This window comes from Mus pahari, chromosome 4 (genome assembly GCF_900095145.1).
Source record: "Mus pahari chromosome 4, PAHARI_EIJ_v1.1, whole genome shotgun sequence".
Lineage (NCBI taxonomy): Eukaryota > Metazoa > Chordata > Mammalia > Rodentia > Muridae > Mus > Mus pahari.
In genome coordinates, this window is record NC_034593.1 from 99,343,847 (window position 1) to 99,362,092 (window position 18,246).

Sequence of the window (18,246 nt, forward strand, 5' to 3'; positions counted from 1 at the left end):
CCTTGGATGGTGTGTTGGTTTCTGAAGCTTCCATCAGAAAGTTCTGGGTGGTTTCAGCCGATGTTTATTTTCCACAGTTCTAGAGGCTACAAGTTCTCAGCCAAGACAAAGGAGAGCGTGGCTGGTTTCTCCAGGTCTGCAGGCACCCCTGACCTGCAGGAAGCTGCGTTCTCACACTGCCCTTCTGGCCTCCCCTCTGTACACATATTTTCCTAAGTTAACTTCCTTCCTCGCTCCCTCCCTCTCTTCCTCCCAATCTCCTTCCCTCCCTTCTCTCTCTCTCTCTCTCTCTCTCTCTCTCTCTCTCTCTCTTTCTCTCTCTTTCTGAGAACTAGTCATTCAAATAAGGCTTCTGTTATACACCTTTATTTAACCTTAATTACATCTTTAAAGGCTGTATCACCAAATATAGTTACAAAGGGGGCTAAGGTGTCAATGTATGAATGCTAAGGGACATGATTAGTTCTTTTTCTTTCTATTTTTCTTTTATTGAAAATAGTTTTTTTCATACAATGTATTCTGATTATACTTTCTTGCTGCTTACAATGACAGACCCTTCAGTCTATCCCCCATGATGACGTTAGTTGTATATAAAGCACTATATACATAAAACAATATATAAAATCATATCAATATATTTATATAAACAAAATTTTCATATAAATATTTATATATTAGATATGTATTGCTTTATAGATTTATATAAATCAATATATTTATATTATATATGAACATATACATACATGTATATGTATGTATTTATATGTAAATATATAAATCCATATGTTTATATACATAAATATTTAAAGATATATATATATTTTTTTTTTTCCAAAGTCTATTCTTTCATACTTCTTTAGCCACTGGTTAGTAGAGTAGGCATGAATCTACGTTCTTGTATGTGTGTTTTTAATTTAATTATTTATTCACTTTATATTCTGATCACTGTCCTCCCTCTTCCTGATCACCCCCTCACATAGTCCCTCCCTCAGTCCCCTATCCCCTTCTCCTCTGAAAGGGTGGAGGCCCCCCTGGATGTCTCCCTACCCTGGAACATCAAGCCTCTGCAAGGCTAGGTCTATCCTCTCCTACAGAAGCCAGACAAGGCAGCCCAGTTAAGAGAAAAGAATCCACAGACAGGCAACAGCTTTAGGGGCAGTGCCTGGTCCAGTTGTTGGGAGACCTGAGGGCCGAGCTGCACTTCTACTACATATGAGCAGGGAGACCTAGGTCTAGCCAATATATATATGTGTGTGTGTGTGTGTGTGTGTGTGTGTGGTTTCATTATGGCTAGACCTAGGCCATATATATATTAGTGTGTGTGTGTGTGTGTGTGTGTGTGTGTGTGTGTTTGTTGGTGGCTCAGTCTCTGAGAGCTCCAAGGGTCGAAGGGTCCAGGTTAGTTGACTCTGTTGGTCTTTCTGTGGAGTTCTGTGGCATTTTCATACCTCCCAGGGCCATCAAGCCTTTCCCCACCTCTTACATAAGACTCTCTGAGCTCCATCCAATGTTTGGCTATGGGTCTCTGCATCTAATTCAGTCTGCTAGGTGGAGGACACATGCTGGAGCACTCGGGTTTATCCTGTTCTCTCTTGCTTCTCTATGTGAAGGTCTTCTTGTCTCAGGCCCTTGGATTGATCACAGGTGGCATTTGACTTTGAGTACTCATTACTGGAAAGGCTGTGAACTGCTGTGGCCATTGATGATGAAGCTCAAAGGTCTGAGTTCACAATTTTTTTGCTCAGCAGGTTATCTCCTAAGAAACAATGCTCTCTACAAACTTGGTATGCTGGGTTGGGTATGGGTTGTTCAAGGGGTCTCTGCATCGTTGTAATCCCAAGAGATGCTCTTGGGAACAGGATTCAGGATAATGCCATTTGTGAACATTGAGGTCAATGTCACATGTAAGCTCTTCTGGCTTTTTCCATGAAGTTGCTCTCCAGGGACATGTGACCATTGATGGTGGTCACATCATGAGACACATGAAATAGTCAGAATAGATTGTGGGCAAAGAAGAAATAAGAAAGACCTCACTCTTAATGAAAGGGTCAGTGAAGAAACAGTCTCCAATTATTTAATATTTCCTCCCATGAGAAGTAAAACTGATGTTTATGAATCTGGACTAACTTGGAGCTGTGTTGATCAGCAGAACAACATTACAGTTTTACAACTATGAGTTCTGAAGCCAGATAATGAAAGACGTGTTGAGTTGGGGGAGTTGGAAAGAGGTCTCAGCAATTAAGAGAGCTCATTCCTCTTCCAGAAACACAAGCTCAATTCTCAGCTGCCACACCAGGTGATTATAATCCCCTGTAACTCTAGATCCAAGTGGTTCAAGACCCTCCTCTGGTCTTCATGGGTGCATGACCCATTGTGCTTATATACACAGACGCATATACAACTAATAAAAATCAGCAGTTAAAATAAAAAAAAAAAACATCTTTCAAAATGGAGTGCTGCATTATAGATGTCTGTGGCCCTTTGTCCCAGCAAGACATGGACAGGATGGATAGATAGGTAAGTTAGTCTTTGCCTTCATCTACTTCTGTTAAGGCATGAATTGTGAGAACCAAGAAGTGATGTGGAACTGAATCCCCCAGCCCCAGCTCTCAGCTGCTGCCTGGTCCTGTTTCTGCCTTTGGGGTATCCAGGCACTGTTTCTCACACAGGGCAGGAATAGAAGAAACGAAGAAGCTTATCTGGGCTGCTTGTGTGCCAGGGAGAAAGAGCCTTCTCACGGACAATTTTCAGTAAAACTACTCTACTTGGGAGGCTGTGTAAGGGTTGAATAAACCCGTGGGGAGTGGATAGGGGGCTTTCAGGGTAAGTGAGTTCATTATAGGTTGGTATCAAGGGGCTAGGAGTGTTTAATTTGCATGAAGAGGAATTTCAGGTGCTTGCTGCACCTGTCCTTACAGGGAGAGAGGAAGCTAAACCCATAATTCGGCCACTAGGCTATGTGACTGTCTCAAGGGTGATGGAGGTAGGGGTTGTATAGGCTACATGCACAGGAGCATGCAGACCCAGAACAAGGAAGGAGCAGTCCTTAACTCCTGCTGGTCTCAAAATAAGATTTTTGAGGTTTGGACACATCTCAGCTACACTCTTGCTCCTGGCTGACTCTCCCAGTCACGTGCCTTTCCAGCTCCACAATCAGCTGCTAGTCTTTGGGTCCTTACAGCTAAAGCATCAGAGAGGAAAGATGACAGATAAACCATCCTTCCTCGTCTGGTTTTGTTCCATGTTACCTTTCATGGGTTTGTCCTGTAGCCATTGTAATTAGAACAGAGACTCAAACTGAAAAGTATTTCAGTTGGGTTTTCAGGGGTGAGAGCTCCAGACGGGCACAATGGGGAGAACAGATTGGGCAGAAGAGACACAGATGTGGACGCAGCTAGTGCACCACAGAAGGCTGTCTTTGGGGAACTGCAGTCTATGAACTTTGCTGGAACACAAGCTCTCAAACAAATTGAGGATAAAGAAATGCACAGTGCTGGAAGGCAAGCTAGTCATTCATTCCTTCCATCAGCCATCATCGCGCTTCCCGCTTGATATACACTAATCCCTTCCAAGGGCCATCACCATGTTTACAGCTTGATGTGTACTAATCTACAGCCTGCTCTCCCTACGCTTCCTGATGACATATCCATGCTCTGATAACTTCTGAGTGAAGTGACTGTCGGGCAGTGCTTCAAGTGCTGTCTATATTATGGAAACTGTAAAAGCTCTAAGGTTCCTGTGTCACTGACCATAGACACTGACTTCACTGCACTTCAATCAGGAGAATAAGCAGATAGTCAACCAATGCACAGTAGATTTGTCCCCAAAGGAAGAGAAGTGTTGCCCTGTTGATTAGAGGATAGAAATGACTGCCCTTTCGTGTGTGTGTGTGTGTGTGTGTGTGTGTGTGTGTGTGTACTCTAGAAGACAACTGTAAATACCATCTTTCACATGCACTCTACCTATTTTTGTTGGGACAGGAGTCTCTCACTGGTCTGGAACTCGCTGAGAAATCTAGGCTCTCTGCCTAGGTACAAATCAGGGATCTGCCAGTTTCTGAGTCCTCAGACCTGAGATGATAAGATCACAATAGTGTGATTTTGAGAGGATATGACTTGGGTCTTCCAGCTTTCAAGGCAAGCCCTTTACTGAACTGATTGGGCTATCTTCCCAGCCCCACATTTCTTTCACTAAGCTTATCACTTCCTTCCTTCCTTCCTTCCTTCCTTCCTTCCTTCCTTCCTTCCTTCCTTCCTTCCTTCTTCCTTCTCCCTCCCTCCCTTCCTCCCTCCCTCCCTCCCTCCCTTCCTCCCTCCTCCTCTCTCTTTCTCTCTCTGTCTCTGTCTCTCTCTCTCTCTCTCTCTCTCTCTCTCTCTCTCTCTCTCTCTCTCTCTCTCTCTCTCTCTCTCTCTCTCTCTCTCTCTCTCTCTCTCTCTCTCTCTCTCTCTCTCCTTCCCTTCCTCCCTCCTCCTCTCTCTTTCTTTCTTTTTTACAAGAATAGCTCTTTCCCTCCTTGGGAGAGGGGGCTCCTTGGGAGAGGGGGCTCCTTGGGAGAGGGGACTCCTATTCCCTGTCCTTGTTGAGGTGATTTCCTTGTTGAGGTGATTTTAGAATTGCCATGCTCTGTGCCACAGGATATTGTAGTACGTGTTCACAACACACTTAAAGGCTCACTTCCTAAAATTGTCACGTCTGGAGAGCCCTAGATAAGCCAGCAAGGACAGAGACGTGATCACTCTCTCCTGCCCCTAGTATTACAGGCAGCTATCAATTCTAACTCATTTAGGCTGATCCAGTCGCAGCACCAAAAGCCATTTCCATATTATTACTCCAAACTGGAAATTACAGAGGCTGTGTATTTCTTGGCAAAGTCTCCAATTTGGGCTTGCAACTTAGCACTGGGTTATTAGGGACACACATCATTATTCTCAAGATATGTGCTAGCTGCAGGATTCTGTCCTCAGATCCCCGGGAAGACCTCAGCTCTGCAGATGAGCCTCTCCACAAGGCAGGATGTTCAGGTCATGTTAATGTGCTCTTACCGCAAGCTTTAAAATTAATTTTTGATCATTGATTCCTTGCACTAACAGTCTCCCGAGCCTTTCTAGTACGGAGAGAAACTTCACAGAGTGAGTCAGTGGGCAAGCTGGAGTGAGAATGAACCGGGCTTTAATTAAGTAGAATCTCATAGGGCCTCAGAGAATCCATGTGGAAGCCACAACCATGAACTGACAAGAAAAATGAGAATTTGATTTCTTCTTTCTCCCCCCCCCCCCCGATGTAGTTTGTTCCAGTCAAATAATTCAATTTAGGATAACTCAAATATTCAAGTTGAGGAATGATACATACAATCTGTTCGATTTTTTTTTTCTGATTGCTTTATTGAATCAACAAAAAAGTAAACAAAAAGATTTGGCAATTTACCTGTTCCAAAACATTAAACCTCTCACTCCAGAAACTCTCTAAGGCTTTGGCCAAGCATATCAGCCTCTTTCATCATTTTATCATTGAACAGAGTTGAAAACGTAGAGCCTCAAATTCCTAACAGGGAGCTAGAATTGCCTTTTGGGACTCTCCTGTAAAATGAATGATGCAGGCATAGTTTAGGGAGGAATAGGCATTGTCTGGTAGCAACTGACATTTCCTGAATGTGAAACTTGGATTAGAGAGTTTCATGTAAATGATCTCATTTAATTGTCACCTTCTCCTTTGGGGTAAGAATCAGGACACCTGTTTTAATCTCAGGGATCGGAGCTCCAGGGGACTTCGGAATAAATTGCAGGGAGGTTTTTAATTAGCTTATATTCCAGGGTCTTATTCCATAGTTTCATGTTCTAACATGAGTTTTCAACCTGAGGTCTCATTATAGCTCCCCAAGTGGCCCCCAGGGAGATGAGTGCAATGCTTTTAAGGTTTTGAATGTGGCAGGTGGCTTGGTTGGACATGAAACTCATATCTGTGACTGATTCAACAAAGAAATTCTAATGCCAGTGATACAGAAGCGAATAGCAGAAAAAGCAAATACATAGCTAACATTAGCTTTAGTCTCGGGATATATAGAATGTCAAGTATTCCCCACTTTACAATTCACCAAATTTTTTAGTTTTGTGACCTTATGATTATTTTCACATTAATTCTGGAGAATGAATGCTATTCATCCCATTTTACAGATGGGAAAAAAATCTGATGTTCAAAACAATGCTGTTCTATAGAAATATAATGTGAGCCACTTGTGTAATTTAAAGGCCCCAAGGATCCATATTAGAGCAGGAGATAGAAACAATTAAAATCAACAATAATAATATATTTAATTTAACCCAGTATATCAAGTGTTATTATTCTAACATATCAGTATAAACTTTATTTTAAAAATGATACAAGAAGTTCTTTTGTTATGTTTTGCACTAAGACTTTGAAATCTGATGTTCTTAGTCACAGGACTTGCCTGCTTGGACTAATCATGTTTATGTGCTCAATAGCTGTAGGTAGGTAGCTATTGTTAATGGTTAGTTCAAGTTCAGAGGATCCAGTATGAGGTAAGAGCCTTGTATAGTCAGAGTACTGCCCATACTCAGAGAAGTGCGATGTTAATTAGGGAGACCTTTACTCCTAATCTCACTCTTGCGAGCAAGAGTAATGGTACAAATGGTGCAAATCGGTCAAAAAGAAAGTGGCTTTGTGTCGTGATATCCAAATGGGTTCCAGCAGCTAATGCAATTTATTTTGCTTTTCATACATTTTACGTCTAGGGTGGAAAAGATATTGTTGAAGATCTTTCTAATAAAACGTCTGCAATGGAGAAGCCAGAGGAGGTTGTGACTGTCAGAGCCCTGAGAACCAAAGCTGAACATTTGTTATTTCAGAGTTGTTTTTGAGCATGGTTGGGTCACATTTCCAGTGATAGAATGTGACCTATAGAGAGGTTGTTAAAGCTACATAATATATTAACATTCCTTAAGAATGTGCCTCAGGTCATCTGAGTCCTGTCTGCCTTTAATTAAAGATAGCCCTTAATACAGAGGCTTGTAACTGTACATATGCCATACGTGTTAAAGTGAGAATTTAACATGAAATTATACTTTCTATTTGAAATGGCACAGGAATTTGATTGCTATCATTACATCATAATAAGAGATGTGAGGGCGTGTGTGTGGATTGTCAAGCTGATGATGGACTCTGGAGTCACCTAGGAGACACACCTCTAGAAACATTTGGGAGGGATTACTTAGATTAAGTTAGTCTCTGGGCATACCTATAAGAGATTATCTTAATTAAGACTACTGAGGTATGAAAACCCACCTTAAACCCCCTGGAACTGGACCCTGGGCTGCATAAAATCAGGAGAAATATGGCTGAGCATAGGCACTCATAGTTCTCTGCTTCCTGACACAATGTGACATTGTGCCTTAAATTACTGCCACCAGGGCTTCCCTGCTATGGTGGCTTCATTGAACTGTGAGTCAAAATAATATTTCTTCTTTAAATTGCTGGATTATGTTATCACAGTGTGATAGTTTATATATGCTCAGCCCAGGGAGTGGCACTATTAGAAGGTGTGGCCTTGTTGGAGTAGGTGTGGCCTTTTTGGTTGTAGGTGTGGCACTGTGGGTATGGGCTTTAAGACCCTCATCCTATCTGCCTGGAAGCCAGTGTTCTGCTAGCAGCCTTCAGATGAAGATGTAGAACTCTCAGCTCCTCCNGAACCACGTCTGCCTGGATGCTGCCATGTTCCTGCCTTGATGATAATGGGCTGAACTTCTGAACCTGTAGACCAGCCCCAATTAAATGTTGTCCTTATAAGAGATGTCTTGTTCATGGTGTCTGCTCACAGCAGTAAAACCCTACGTAAGACACACAGTTACATTACGATAAACTAAGAGAAGTGGTAGGAAGATCTTACGATCAAATCCCCAAGGGAGTCAAGACATGGAGGTAGAGAACAAATGAAATAGAGTATCTCCTAAGAATTTTATTGGAGACTGTTTACTGGAATGCATGCCATTCAAACTCAGAGAGGAAGTTGCTAACGGAAACCAGAAAATGTGAATCTCCATGTTCCCTACGTGGTTCTATGAAAAATATACCAAACCTATCAAGATATTTAGATATTTTGGTTAGTTGGCCTCATACAATAGTCCTTACTTGGGCCATTTTTTTTTCATTTTTAATTTATACTTGCATTCTAGAGAAATAAATATAAGTATATACAAAAGGGAATTGGATAGATGTAAGGTAAGTTTGAGATGGAGTTGATTGCTGGACAAGTAATTTTTCATATATCTCTGTGCATATATAATTCCTCTCATGACAGTAATGTATTATTTGATGATACATATCTTCAAAAGTTAGGGTAAACTGTAGCCCTTATGCCAGTCATACTTACATTTTTATGACTTTTACTGTTATGTCGAGAAAAAAAAATTATATTTGCATACAATCTAATTCACAGTTTAAAACATTTCACTGTTAACCTTCTTTTCTCACTCTTCTGGAATTGATTTGAATTCTGGGTTTTAAAAACCACTTGCTGTGTTGTAGTATGTACAATCTGCTTGGCAGCCTGAGAACCATTGATCAGAACGCATTCAGATTTGACCGCTCTCCCAATTATGAATTTTAATTACACAGGATATAAACAGAAGTTTAAGTGGCTGTAAACTGCTCCAATATTTGTTACCCTATTAATTTAATAAGCTTAATATATAGGGGGGATGACTTCATAGTTATATATCAATGGACAAATGTTTTTCCGCAAACCTTGTCGAGTTAGATTGGGAGTCACCCCCTACACCGAATGCCTTTCCAAAGGGAGAGAAACTAAGGTGGAGGGAGATGACACTAATCTCTTTGCCTCGAGGTGTTCATCACACCAAGAAAGCCAAAACAATTACTCAGGGTTTCACTGCATGAATAGCACAATGCTATTTCCTTGGAGGAGGCTTTCTTTCAGTGTTTCTCCTAGGCAGAAAGAAGACTGTTCCTCAACAAGAGCAGCCCTCCTTAGGAGCACAAGTACAAACCAACCAACCTGACATTCCCTAGTTGCCTACCTTGGGGCAAAAACAAAACAAAACAAACAAACAAGCAAAAAAACTAAATAAAACAAAACCACCCGGTTCTTAACAGGACTTCAGGCATGTGCTTTTCTGTCACTTTGTTTTAATCAAGTATGATGGCTACCTGTGTAACAGACTTGCTCTACCTACCGTGGTACTCTCAGAGTGGCATCAGGGACAGCTTTGGTATATGATATTTTTCAGGTTCTTGACACATTTGTGCTAGGCAGGAATTTCCATTTCTATTCTCATAGTGGCAAGAAATGTAACAATCACTTTTTTCTCTCTTTCCAGTTAGCTTTATTTCCCCCCCCCAACAAGAAAAATTGTAGTTCCAATTAAATAATAGTTAAAATGACACCTCTGGGAAAAAAAATGGGACTAAGTTAAGAAAATGAGGGTTATTTTTACATCGGATCTTCTGCAGTTTGCCTGGGCTAGTCTAGCTAAGTGTTTAGTGCTAACATAATTAGGTTTTGTAGAGTAATGTTACTACTCCATTTTAATTCATCAATGAATTAACAGCAGCTTTGAGGTGACCAGAGAAGGCTGAAGGGAGTGGCATTCCAGCAGTTACTAAAGATTTGAATGCTTTAAAAGATGCTTCATAATTGTCGATATCTTCTTGTAGAATTATTTTAGAATGCACTCTAAAAGTGTGTTAAGGGCGCCATTTTTCTTATGTAATAGAACTTAAATAACTGCATATTAGTCAATATTAACTTGCTTTCCACAGATGTTATTTTCCAATTTCCAGTTAAATGCAATAGTAGGGCTTCTACAAGGGGCATGCCTGTGTTTTTTCCTTTCGGTTCTCCCGAAGCAGAATGAAGATGGTCGCCTGTGAGTCACACCACACCAGGTGTTGAGAAGAGCAGACGTTCTCTGTGTTCCGGAGATTGGTTGGGGAAAATTCAAAATACGGAAGTTGGCATTCTTACTTTTTTTTCTGACATCATCTTGTGTTTGTGTGCAGTTTATGTGGGGAGTTTGTTGGCATCTGGGTAACTGAAGGTGGGGGGAAGCTACTTTTAATGTAAGAAAGTAAAAATAAAGTTTAAATTAAAAAAACCACTTTATATGGACGTACTCAGAACTTTCAGAATGTTTGTATCATAGGAAGGCTTCATGTTTTTTAGAAAATAACACGGAGAGGCTGGAGCAGTGGCTCAGTGGTTAGGTGCACTGCTTGCTTGAGCAGAGGACCAGGCTCTGTTTTCAGTACTCACACAGCAGCTCATAATCACTCTAGTTCCAGGGCATCTGACTCGCTCTTCTGACCTCCAGGGCACTGGTGTGCATGTTGCACACAGACACATCCATGTAAAACATCCATACATAAGAAACAAACAAATAAATAATATTGGCTAGAAACCAGTATTGATTTTCTGAGACAAATTATTAGACTCCAGGTAAATTGTTTATAATTAGATTCTATGTTAAAATCCCAGGGATAGCTCTTTTTAAAAATTCTTATATATATTACACACTTCAGTTAGGTTTCCTTTGGGGGAAAAAAAAACCCTCCTTTTTTAGCCTCAGCTTTTCCCAACTCTTGGTAAGTGGAGAACACACCCTCCTTATCAATAAAGGCTGGGAGTCAAAGTGGTAGGTAAATAACTCATTCTGATTTCTGAAGGTAGAATTTTAAATCATTCTGGATGTTAAATGCATGTAGACAGTTACGTATGTTATGAATATACTATGTAACCCCTGTTCAATCCGATGAGCACAGAAACTGCCACTGACATTTGACTTAGAAATAAACATGAGGTAAAGTACAACAGACCATTTCCCAGGGCCAAGAGCATCCTATTTGGGATCATGGGGTTTTTATATTCCTATATTACTAGATTATTGGTGGTAGAGGATGAAGAAGATGGAAGTAAAGATTTGATTTCAGGGTTTCCATCTAAAGATTCTTAGACTCCAGTAAAGTCACAGGTCCAGGAAAGGGTAGGTAAGACACAATACAAACCACTGAACTGTGGCGTCTATATCTTCTTCAGTTCATGTGCTCAAGGGTTGCCTTTGTGCTGCCTGCCTACAGAAGGCCAGCGTCCTGTGGGGACATCTAATTAGACTGGATAACTGGGCCAAGGCAGAGAAGGGTAAAGGTGGCCCTTCTAATATTTGCCCTTAGCCTGTGTGATCAGTCATTTCCTCGTCATGGCAGGTAAGATAGATTACTTAACTCCCTGTCAATAGCAAAACTTTCCAGATAGCTGCCATTTTTAACACCCCCCCACCCCCACCACATCACTTCCTTTTGAGTTTTATACACATCAGTCATGAGAGGAATGATACTCTTCCTTTGTAGGGCAGTTGACAGATGCCATGGGATAGCTGTATTGCCCACATTGAAGAATATTCCAAGAAACAACTAAGAGCTCCAGCCTCAAATGTGAATACAACTTAGTCCACCCTATCTGCCTCAGTCCTGTCTCGGAACATAATATTACAGATTCAAAGAATTCTAGAAAGCAGCACAGAAAACCCTGTAGGCTGATATTTAAAAAGAAAAAAAAGAATCGACTTTTTAAATAACCAGATCTAAAAGAACATTTCATTTACGTTTGTTATATACCTAAAAGTGAATTTTTATTAAAAGCAGATCACATCACTTCAAGAAATTCAGAGAACTATATCTAAATACACTGAATGCAAGATATTCCTCACCAATTTAGATTCTTATAGCCTCATAAAGATAAAATGCAGATGAGCTGATTTAAATCAGGCCTTCATTAAATTTCAGAATTAGCTTTCAGGATCCCACGTATTGAATTGTACAGCGTCTGATTCCTGATCATTGTGACAAAGCTGTGTGACTGGATAATGATAAAGCGCACCATTGCCAAAAATAACACAGTCTGCCTTTGGTTTGTGCTAATAAACTATAAGACAACTTAAACTCCATTTTAATATCAGAAATCCACCTCATTAGAAGTAATCTCACACTCTGCATGCTATCAGAATTTTCATGTGTAGTCTTTGGTGAGCTGGGAATATGATTCTCTATTTATGCTTCTAATGTAAATCTGCCATTTCTGGTTGGCCACTCTGGCACTAAGCCAAAGCGCTAATTTATTTCCATCTTTCCCTATTTCTTATATCAAAAGAGGCTGTTGGTTTGAATAACAAACATCCAATCGACTTGGACGTGGGGTGGCAGGCAGAGCAGGAATTACCTGCTTACCTTTTATTGCCTTCTTTGAATTGGCTTTTCTGGGAACAAAACCAATAAGACATGCTGTTCCTTCATCTAGTTTTGACTCGAGTTATTTATCAGAAGACCCCCCCCCCCTGCCCACCAGGTTCAGCCGAGACTGGCAGTAGGGTGAAGAATTCAGCCTGGAACGAGGCTTCTGACCTAATACTGTCATCGGTTATTGTCCTACCAAGTCAGGTAGGGCTTCATTGTCTTTAATCTTCTGGTTTGGCCTCATAATTATTTCTGATTCCAAGAGATGCCATTGCTGACACATTTGTCACCTGCAGGGTGGCAGTGTGCTGGGATTGAACATACACTGTTTCAGCCCCTCCAAAACTTCGCAGTGATTCTCCCCCCTCCCAGCTCCCTCTGCTGTCTTGTACAGTAATTGGCCTAATAAAAGGCAGAAACAAGAATTTATTACACCTTGGGCAGTACTTGAAACAGACTTTATTTCAGGAACAGCAGTTATGTCTACTTGCTGCTGTATATTTTGATATTTCATTTAAATACTTAGAATATATTCAAAGTCAAATTGCTAATCACTCAATTTCCCTGCTGCTGTCCTGGTTCCCCAGGTGGCCTCTTATGATACTCCATGTAAACACTGTATTTGGAAGGATACATAGATCAGCATCCCTAGAGTCACATGATCACCATAAATCTGTGAAAATAGCATGACTTAAAAATAAAAGTCTCTTAGTGCTCTGCCAACAGGCTTTGGCATAATCTTGGCAATCACTTAGATATTTCTTTCTCTCTGTTTTTGTGGTTATAATTTTTTTCCCAGGTGGAAAATAGTCTCATATTTTGCAGACGTTGTCCAAGGTAGTGACCATCAATCCATCTTCCTGGTTATTAAAGTTGTCAGCAGCTGACTGTGTTCAGTCCACACAAAAAATCAGTCACGTGACTGGGAAACTGTTGGGCGGTTGCTCCTTTCATCTTAAGAAACGGCCATACAATTTCCTGATAACATTTCTGCAGGAATTTTTATTCTTTAAATCTTCCAGTGTTAAAGCAACAAGAAAACATTTAAAATGTCCTTTGGTGGAATCTTATTACACTTGCTATATGTAAACCGATATTCTTTGATGCCAGCACGTTCCTTGCCCTTACAGAGAATACTCTGTACGACGAAACGAAACAAAACCAAAGAGGACCAAAAATCAAACATCAGTCAGTCTTTGCTGATTCGAATCAGATACATTAACAGATTGTCTGGTAACATAAATTGGCAATAATACAAAAAATCTACATATTACATTATTTCAAGAAAAATAACTTCATTTGAATACAAAAGGATAGATACACTTTCTCTTTTCCTCTAACCACTCTTGTGAAGTGGACGTGAGCTGGCACTGGGATCGCAGTGCTGCTAAAATATACAGGGGTATGACTGGCTTGCGCTTTGGAGGGGGCTGTTACACATGTGTATCACTAACATCTGACAAAGAAATCTTTCAACCAACAAGGGTTACAGAGCAACGTTCACTAAAGCACAGGTTGGAAGGGACTTAGGGGTGGGGGGACTGAAGCAGGCCAATATGGCAGCTTGTAACAGATTTCCTTATACCCACAATGCACCTGACAGCGAAGAATGCTTTTATTTGGTTGGCCCACACACTGAGCAGAACGGTACTAGGGTGCACCACGGTCGAGTAGCGAATGTTTTTAGGTTGGTTGATCAGTTTGTTTTCCGTCTTTCCTTTTGGGGGCGCTCTCACAGCCGTTCCAATCCGCAATCAGCTCTGCAGCTGGCAATGAGATTTGCCGTGAGAATAGCAACAGCTGCCAATTCCTCTGGAGTCAATGATGAACAGTCTCGACTCCGAAGTGCGATGTGCTGTCCGATTCTGATTCTGAGAGATATGGCTTAGTTCAGTTAGGCCCTCTTCTTTTATACACTGTGTTGGAGTGGGTGTGCGTGTTTTCTATGTCAGTGGCAATCGCTTGGGTTGTGTTTGCTTCCCCACAGCACAGGCCTGTCGGAGGGCTGGGTGTGACCCCTAGAACACCAGGGGGTTGGCAGTCCCCAGCAGCGCGGTCAGCAGCAGCAGTGCTGGGGAGCCCCGCGGGGGTGCTCCCTGGCCGGAGTCGGAGCCACAGCTGCCCGCCTCTTCGCACCGTAGCTTCTCACAGAGGATGCCGGTGTAGGCGTCTGGGCAAGCGCAGCGCACATTGTTCTGGCAGGTCCCTCCATTCTGGCAGTGCAGGAGCTCATTGTCGCAGACATTAGCTGCAGAACCAGGGGAGGGAAGGGGAGGGGAGGAGAAGCAGAATCAATTTAAGTTCATCTGGAACATCATGTTTTCAGCTTTAAAAAAGAAATTCTCTATCGATCTTGTGCTCCCCCTTCCCTCCACAAACTAAGCATGTGACTCCAATTTTCAAACAAATGTAGTCGGCTGCCTTTGTTTTGATCTTATTAGGCCTTTTCATATAGGCTTCCCCCTCCCCTTCCCCTGCAATCTTGGTTATTCTCCAGTTCAGGCTATCGAATCTAAGGTAATGCAATGCTCCTGGTTTGGAAATTCTTGTGTACGTGAGACCTGTTGTGACCTCCTGGTTCTTTTTTGTTTTTTGTTTTTTGTTTTTTTTTTTAAAGGACAAGTGCCTGATACAAGAAAGCAGAACCTTGAAGTCAGATGAGTGCCGTTTAAAATGCAAAGCAGTGTTGCTAAAATGACCAACAACCTCTAAGGTCAGGACATCCATCCATTGTCCCTGAACGGATTCCAGCCTTTTCGCGCATGCAAAGAGGCCACAGGGAAGCAGGGGAATGCAGGTGTAGGATGTGAGAAGGGTGGCATGCTCCAAGCAGGCAACAGCCAGATGGAAGAGGAGAAGCTTGGGAGGCATGTGAGGAAGAGCAGTCACATTTGTCCCTGACAGCCCAGCAGAGGTTTTTATTACCTTGTAAATATGGGGAGTAGAGCCCAAGGTTACCTTGATTTGGGAACAGTAATAAATGCAACGGTGAAACCCTGATTACCAAAATTTCATTACATCCATCAAGGAATAGAATCGGGTTGGAAAATCAAAAAGCAGTTCCTGACTGAAATTCATTCACAGCCTCTGTCACAGAACTTTCACCTCTAATAATTTCTCATATCGTCAAAATTCCCGTTAACCTCATTAATTCAATGTCTTGTATTCTCTTAGATAATCAAGGTTTCACTGATTTAGCAGAATGTTAAATAGAACCCAGGGAAATTAACACAACAACAGAGAAGAAGAGAGCCAAGAACGAACGAACGAACGAACGCTTTCCGACAACATTTGCTGCTTAAGCACTTAACACATAGACCACTCTGGACAGGGGGCAGGCGGGGCACAGAGCAGAAAAAGGAGCTTTTTATAAATTATAAGTTTTTCATTCAAAAAGATGTCATGGTCCAATTTCTCCAAAGATGACACATGGATTCACACACACACACACACACACACACACACCCCACAATGGTGCTATTAAATACAAATCATTGTTTCAAAATAATCCCACCTTCCACATAATAACTAAAGGTAGCATTTGCTCTGCCTATTAATCATGTTCAATACTCATGTCACCTTGAAGAGGGGCTTTGTCCACACCCACAAACTTAGGAATGCTCCTGTGTGTGAATGGTTGAGGGAAGGTGGTGCTGGGCATCCGTGGAGCTAATAATAAAGTTCTCAAAACAGAGTCCAGTGTGACTACCTTCTTCAACATTCCAGGGAGACATAGAAGACAGATGCATAATACATTGGTATAACTAGAAATAGTTAATCGTTCATGTTTGAAATGCTGGTACACAAGGCAGTGTCACGCGGATTAGAAGCATCAAGCACACAAGCTGCTACTCAGTGAGTGGTTTAGATTGAACCCAAATTATGGTATTTTGTCAGGTTTTTTGTTTGTTTGTTTGTTTGTTTTTGGCATGTCAACATCTGTAGCTATGAAACAAGGTCCCCAAGCACAGGGTCATAGGGTAAAATTCTGGTGGGTCTTGTTCTGTTTTGGTTTTTGTCCATTTGGAAAGTGTACAGAGGTGTTCAGGATTTTGTTTTGCTTACACTTCAAGAAATATCTGTTTAATTGGGGCAACATGGAATTAACAGATCCAAGTAACCATTTCCATTAAAGGTTAAAGATTCTGAGCATTTCTCGATCTAGACAGCAGATTGCAGAGTGGGATATTTCCTTTCATTTGGGCACTAGACATAGGGAAATATCTGTTCCATCAATATCGATAATTGCTTGCCTTGAATAATTGAGAAGAAATCAATAGTTAATTAAATATCACTCCCCTCTTTTTTTCGAAGCTATTTTTCTTCTTCTTGGACTTGAATGTAAAGCAGCTGTTGAGCAGAGGTTTCTTTCTTTCTTTTTTTTTTTTTTCCAAGAAGCCAGTGATTAAGTTAAAATTCAATACCTTCTCTACATGTAAATAATCTGCTAGTTGATTTGGATGGTTTTGAGAATTTAATAAATACACAAGGAACAGATGTAGCCCGGGATTAATCATCTCATGGACTGGGGAAATATATTTTGGATAATATATAAACAGAAAAAAATGGAAACTAGCATACATTTTATTAGTTTAAAATTCACTACAAAGCACACTACATTTGGGTTCTTGATAGTGCCCATCCTATTAAAATTCAACAAGTACAGATGTTTATGATGAATACTGTACCTTCTAATGACTGAAATCACATGCTTGAAATATACGTAAGTCTAACTAGAGTTCTTACCTGATGCTTATAACCTCATGTTCCATCTTCACGTCATTTAGTACCAAAATTCTGTTGGTTAATGAACAAACTAGATGGTTAAGTATCAACGAGCTCTTCATCATGTAAAACCTTGCCCTAAACACCACGGAGACAATAAAACAAATACAAACCATGGTCTCTGTTTTCATAGAGTTCTGGTTTACTTACGGAGATTAAATACATTACAGAAGTGATCTAGTGTTGCTTTCCTTTAAATATCTTTAGTAGATTTAGCCTCTCAGCCAATTGTCCTCGCCAGGTATCTGGCTATGTTTTGTGGTTATCACTCTAACTTCCATAAAGAAGCTCACAATTTGGTGGAAAATCAACAAACACAATCAGAGATAATCAGACAAACTACAAAGAAAGACCACAAAATAAGTATGTGCAAAGTGTTAGGCAAACACCAGTGATGGTGTCTATGTTTTAGAGATTAGGGGAAATTCTAGAAAAGGAGTTGTACTTGGACAAAACTACACACAAGGCAGATACTGGTATCATAGATGTATATCAAAGAGTATCACAGATGGGGAAACTGTATGAGTTAAAGAGATGCAAAAGGGCCATGTAGGTTATTATGAAGTTTTCTTTGAACACTGATCTTCTTCTCTGATGTTGCAATATTAAAAACAGAAATGAAAACCCTACCAATTTCCTGCAGGATTTCACCAACACTTGACCCCAGAAAGAGCAAAGGGGGAAGGAGAGTGCGTGTGAAAATATTTCCCTTTTCCTACTTAATGGATTGTCTTAACAGTACTGTGTAGCAAGAGTCCTTCATTTAAGCCTTAATATTTAGCCAATCTTATCCTTATTCCCTTGCTTGTCTTTACTTGGAAGCAGCTTCTCACTGAACCATGGAGACTCCTGTACCATCCTGCTAGCATATCTCCAAGGAACTAATACAGAGATAGCCAGACATCACCCCTCCTCAGAGATATAAGGTCTATGAAGGCTTGCATCAACACTATTATTTTCAAGAAATGCCCCCTTCCTTCTTGTAACTTCTTAGTCCCTGAGTTACAGCTACCACCTGTACTATGTGTCTGATGACAATGACCCTTACCACCGGTAGCCCACATCTTCATCTCCATAATGAACTGTCATTGCTAATGAACCTTGACATAGTTGATGTCCAAGAGTTACTTTGGTGCCCTGTACTCATTTCTGTCCTCAGAAACCTATTATCCTATTTCCTTTGATAGTGATTTTTTTTTTCTG

At 40.9% G+C, this 18,246-nt stretch overlaps 1 protein-coding gene across 8 annotated transcripts in view; it reads right to left on the bottom strand.

The window, feature by feature from the left end:
• Positions 1 to 11,411: 11,411 nt before the first annotated feature.
• Positions 11,412 to 18,246, bottom strand: part of Ntng1 (netrin G1) — a 348,447-nt gene continuing 341,612 nt past the window's right edge. For 4 of the 8 annotated variants that reach the window (XM_029537535.1, XM_029537537.1, XM_029537536.1 and 1 more), the window contains one exon: positions 12,704 to 14,506. In XM_029537535.1, the coding sequence (XP_029393395.1) occupies positions 14,277 to 14,506 (230 nt within the window). In that variant the 3' untranslated portion in view covers positions 12,704 to 14,276. Of the gene's footprint in view, positions 14,507 to 18,246 lie in introns of all 8 variants that reach the window. The other 4 variants (XM_021195663.2, XM_021195668.2, XM_021195669.2 and 1 more) reach the window with 3 other exon arrangements.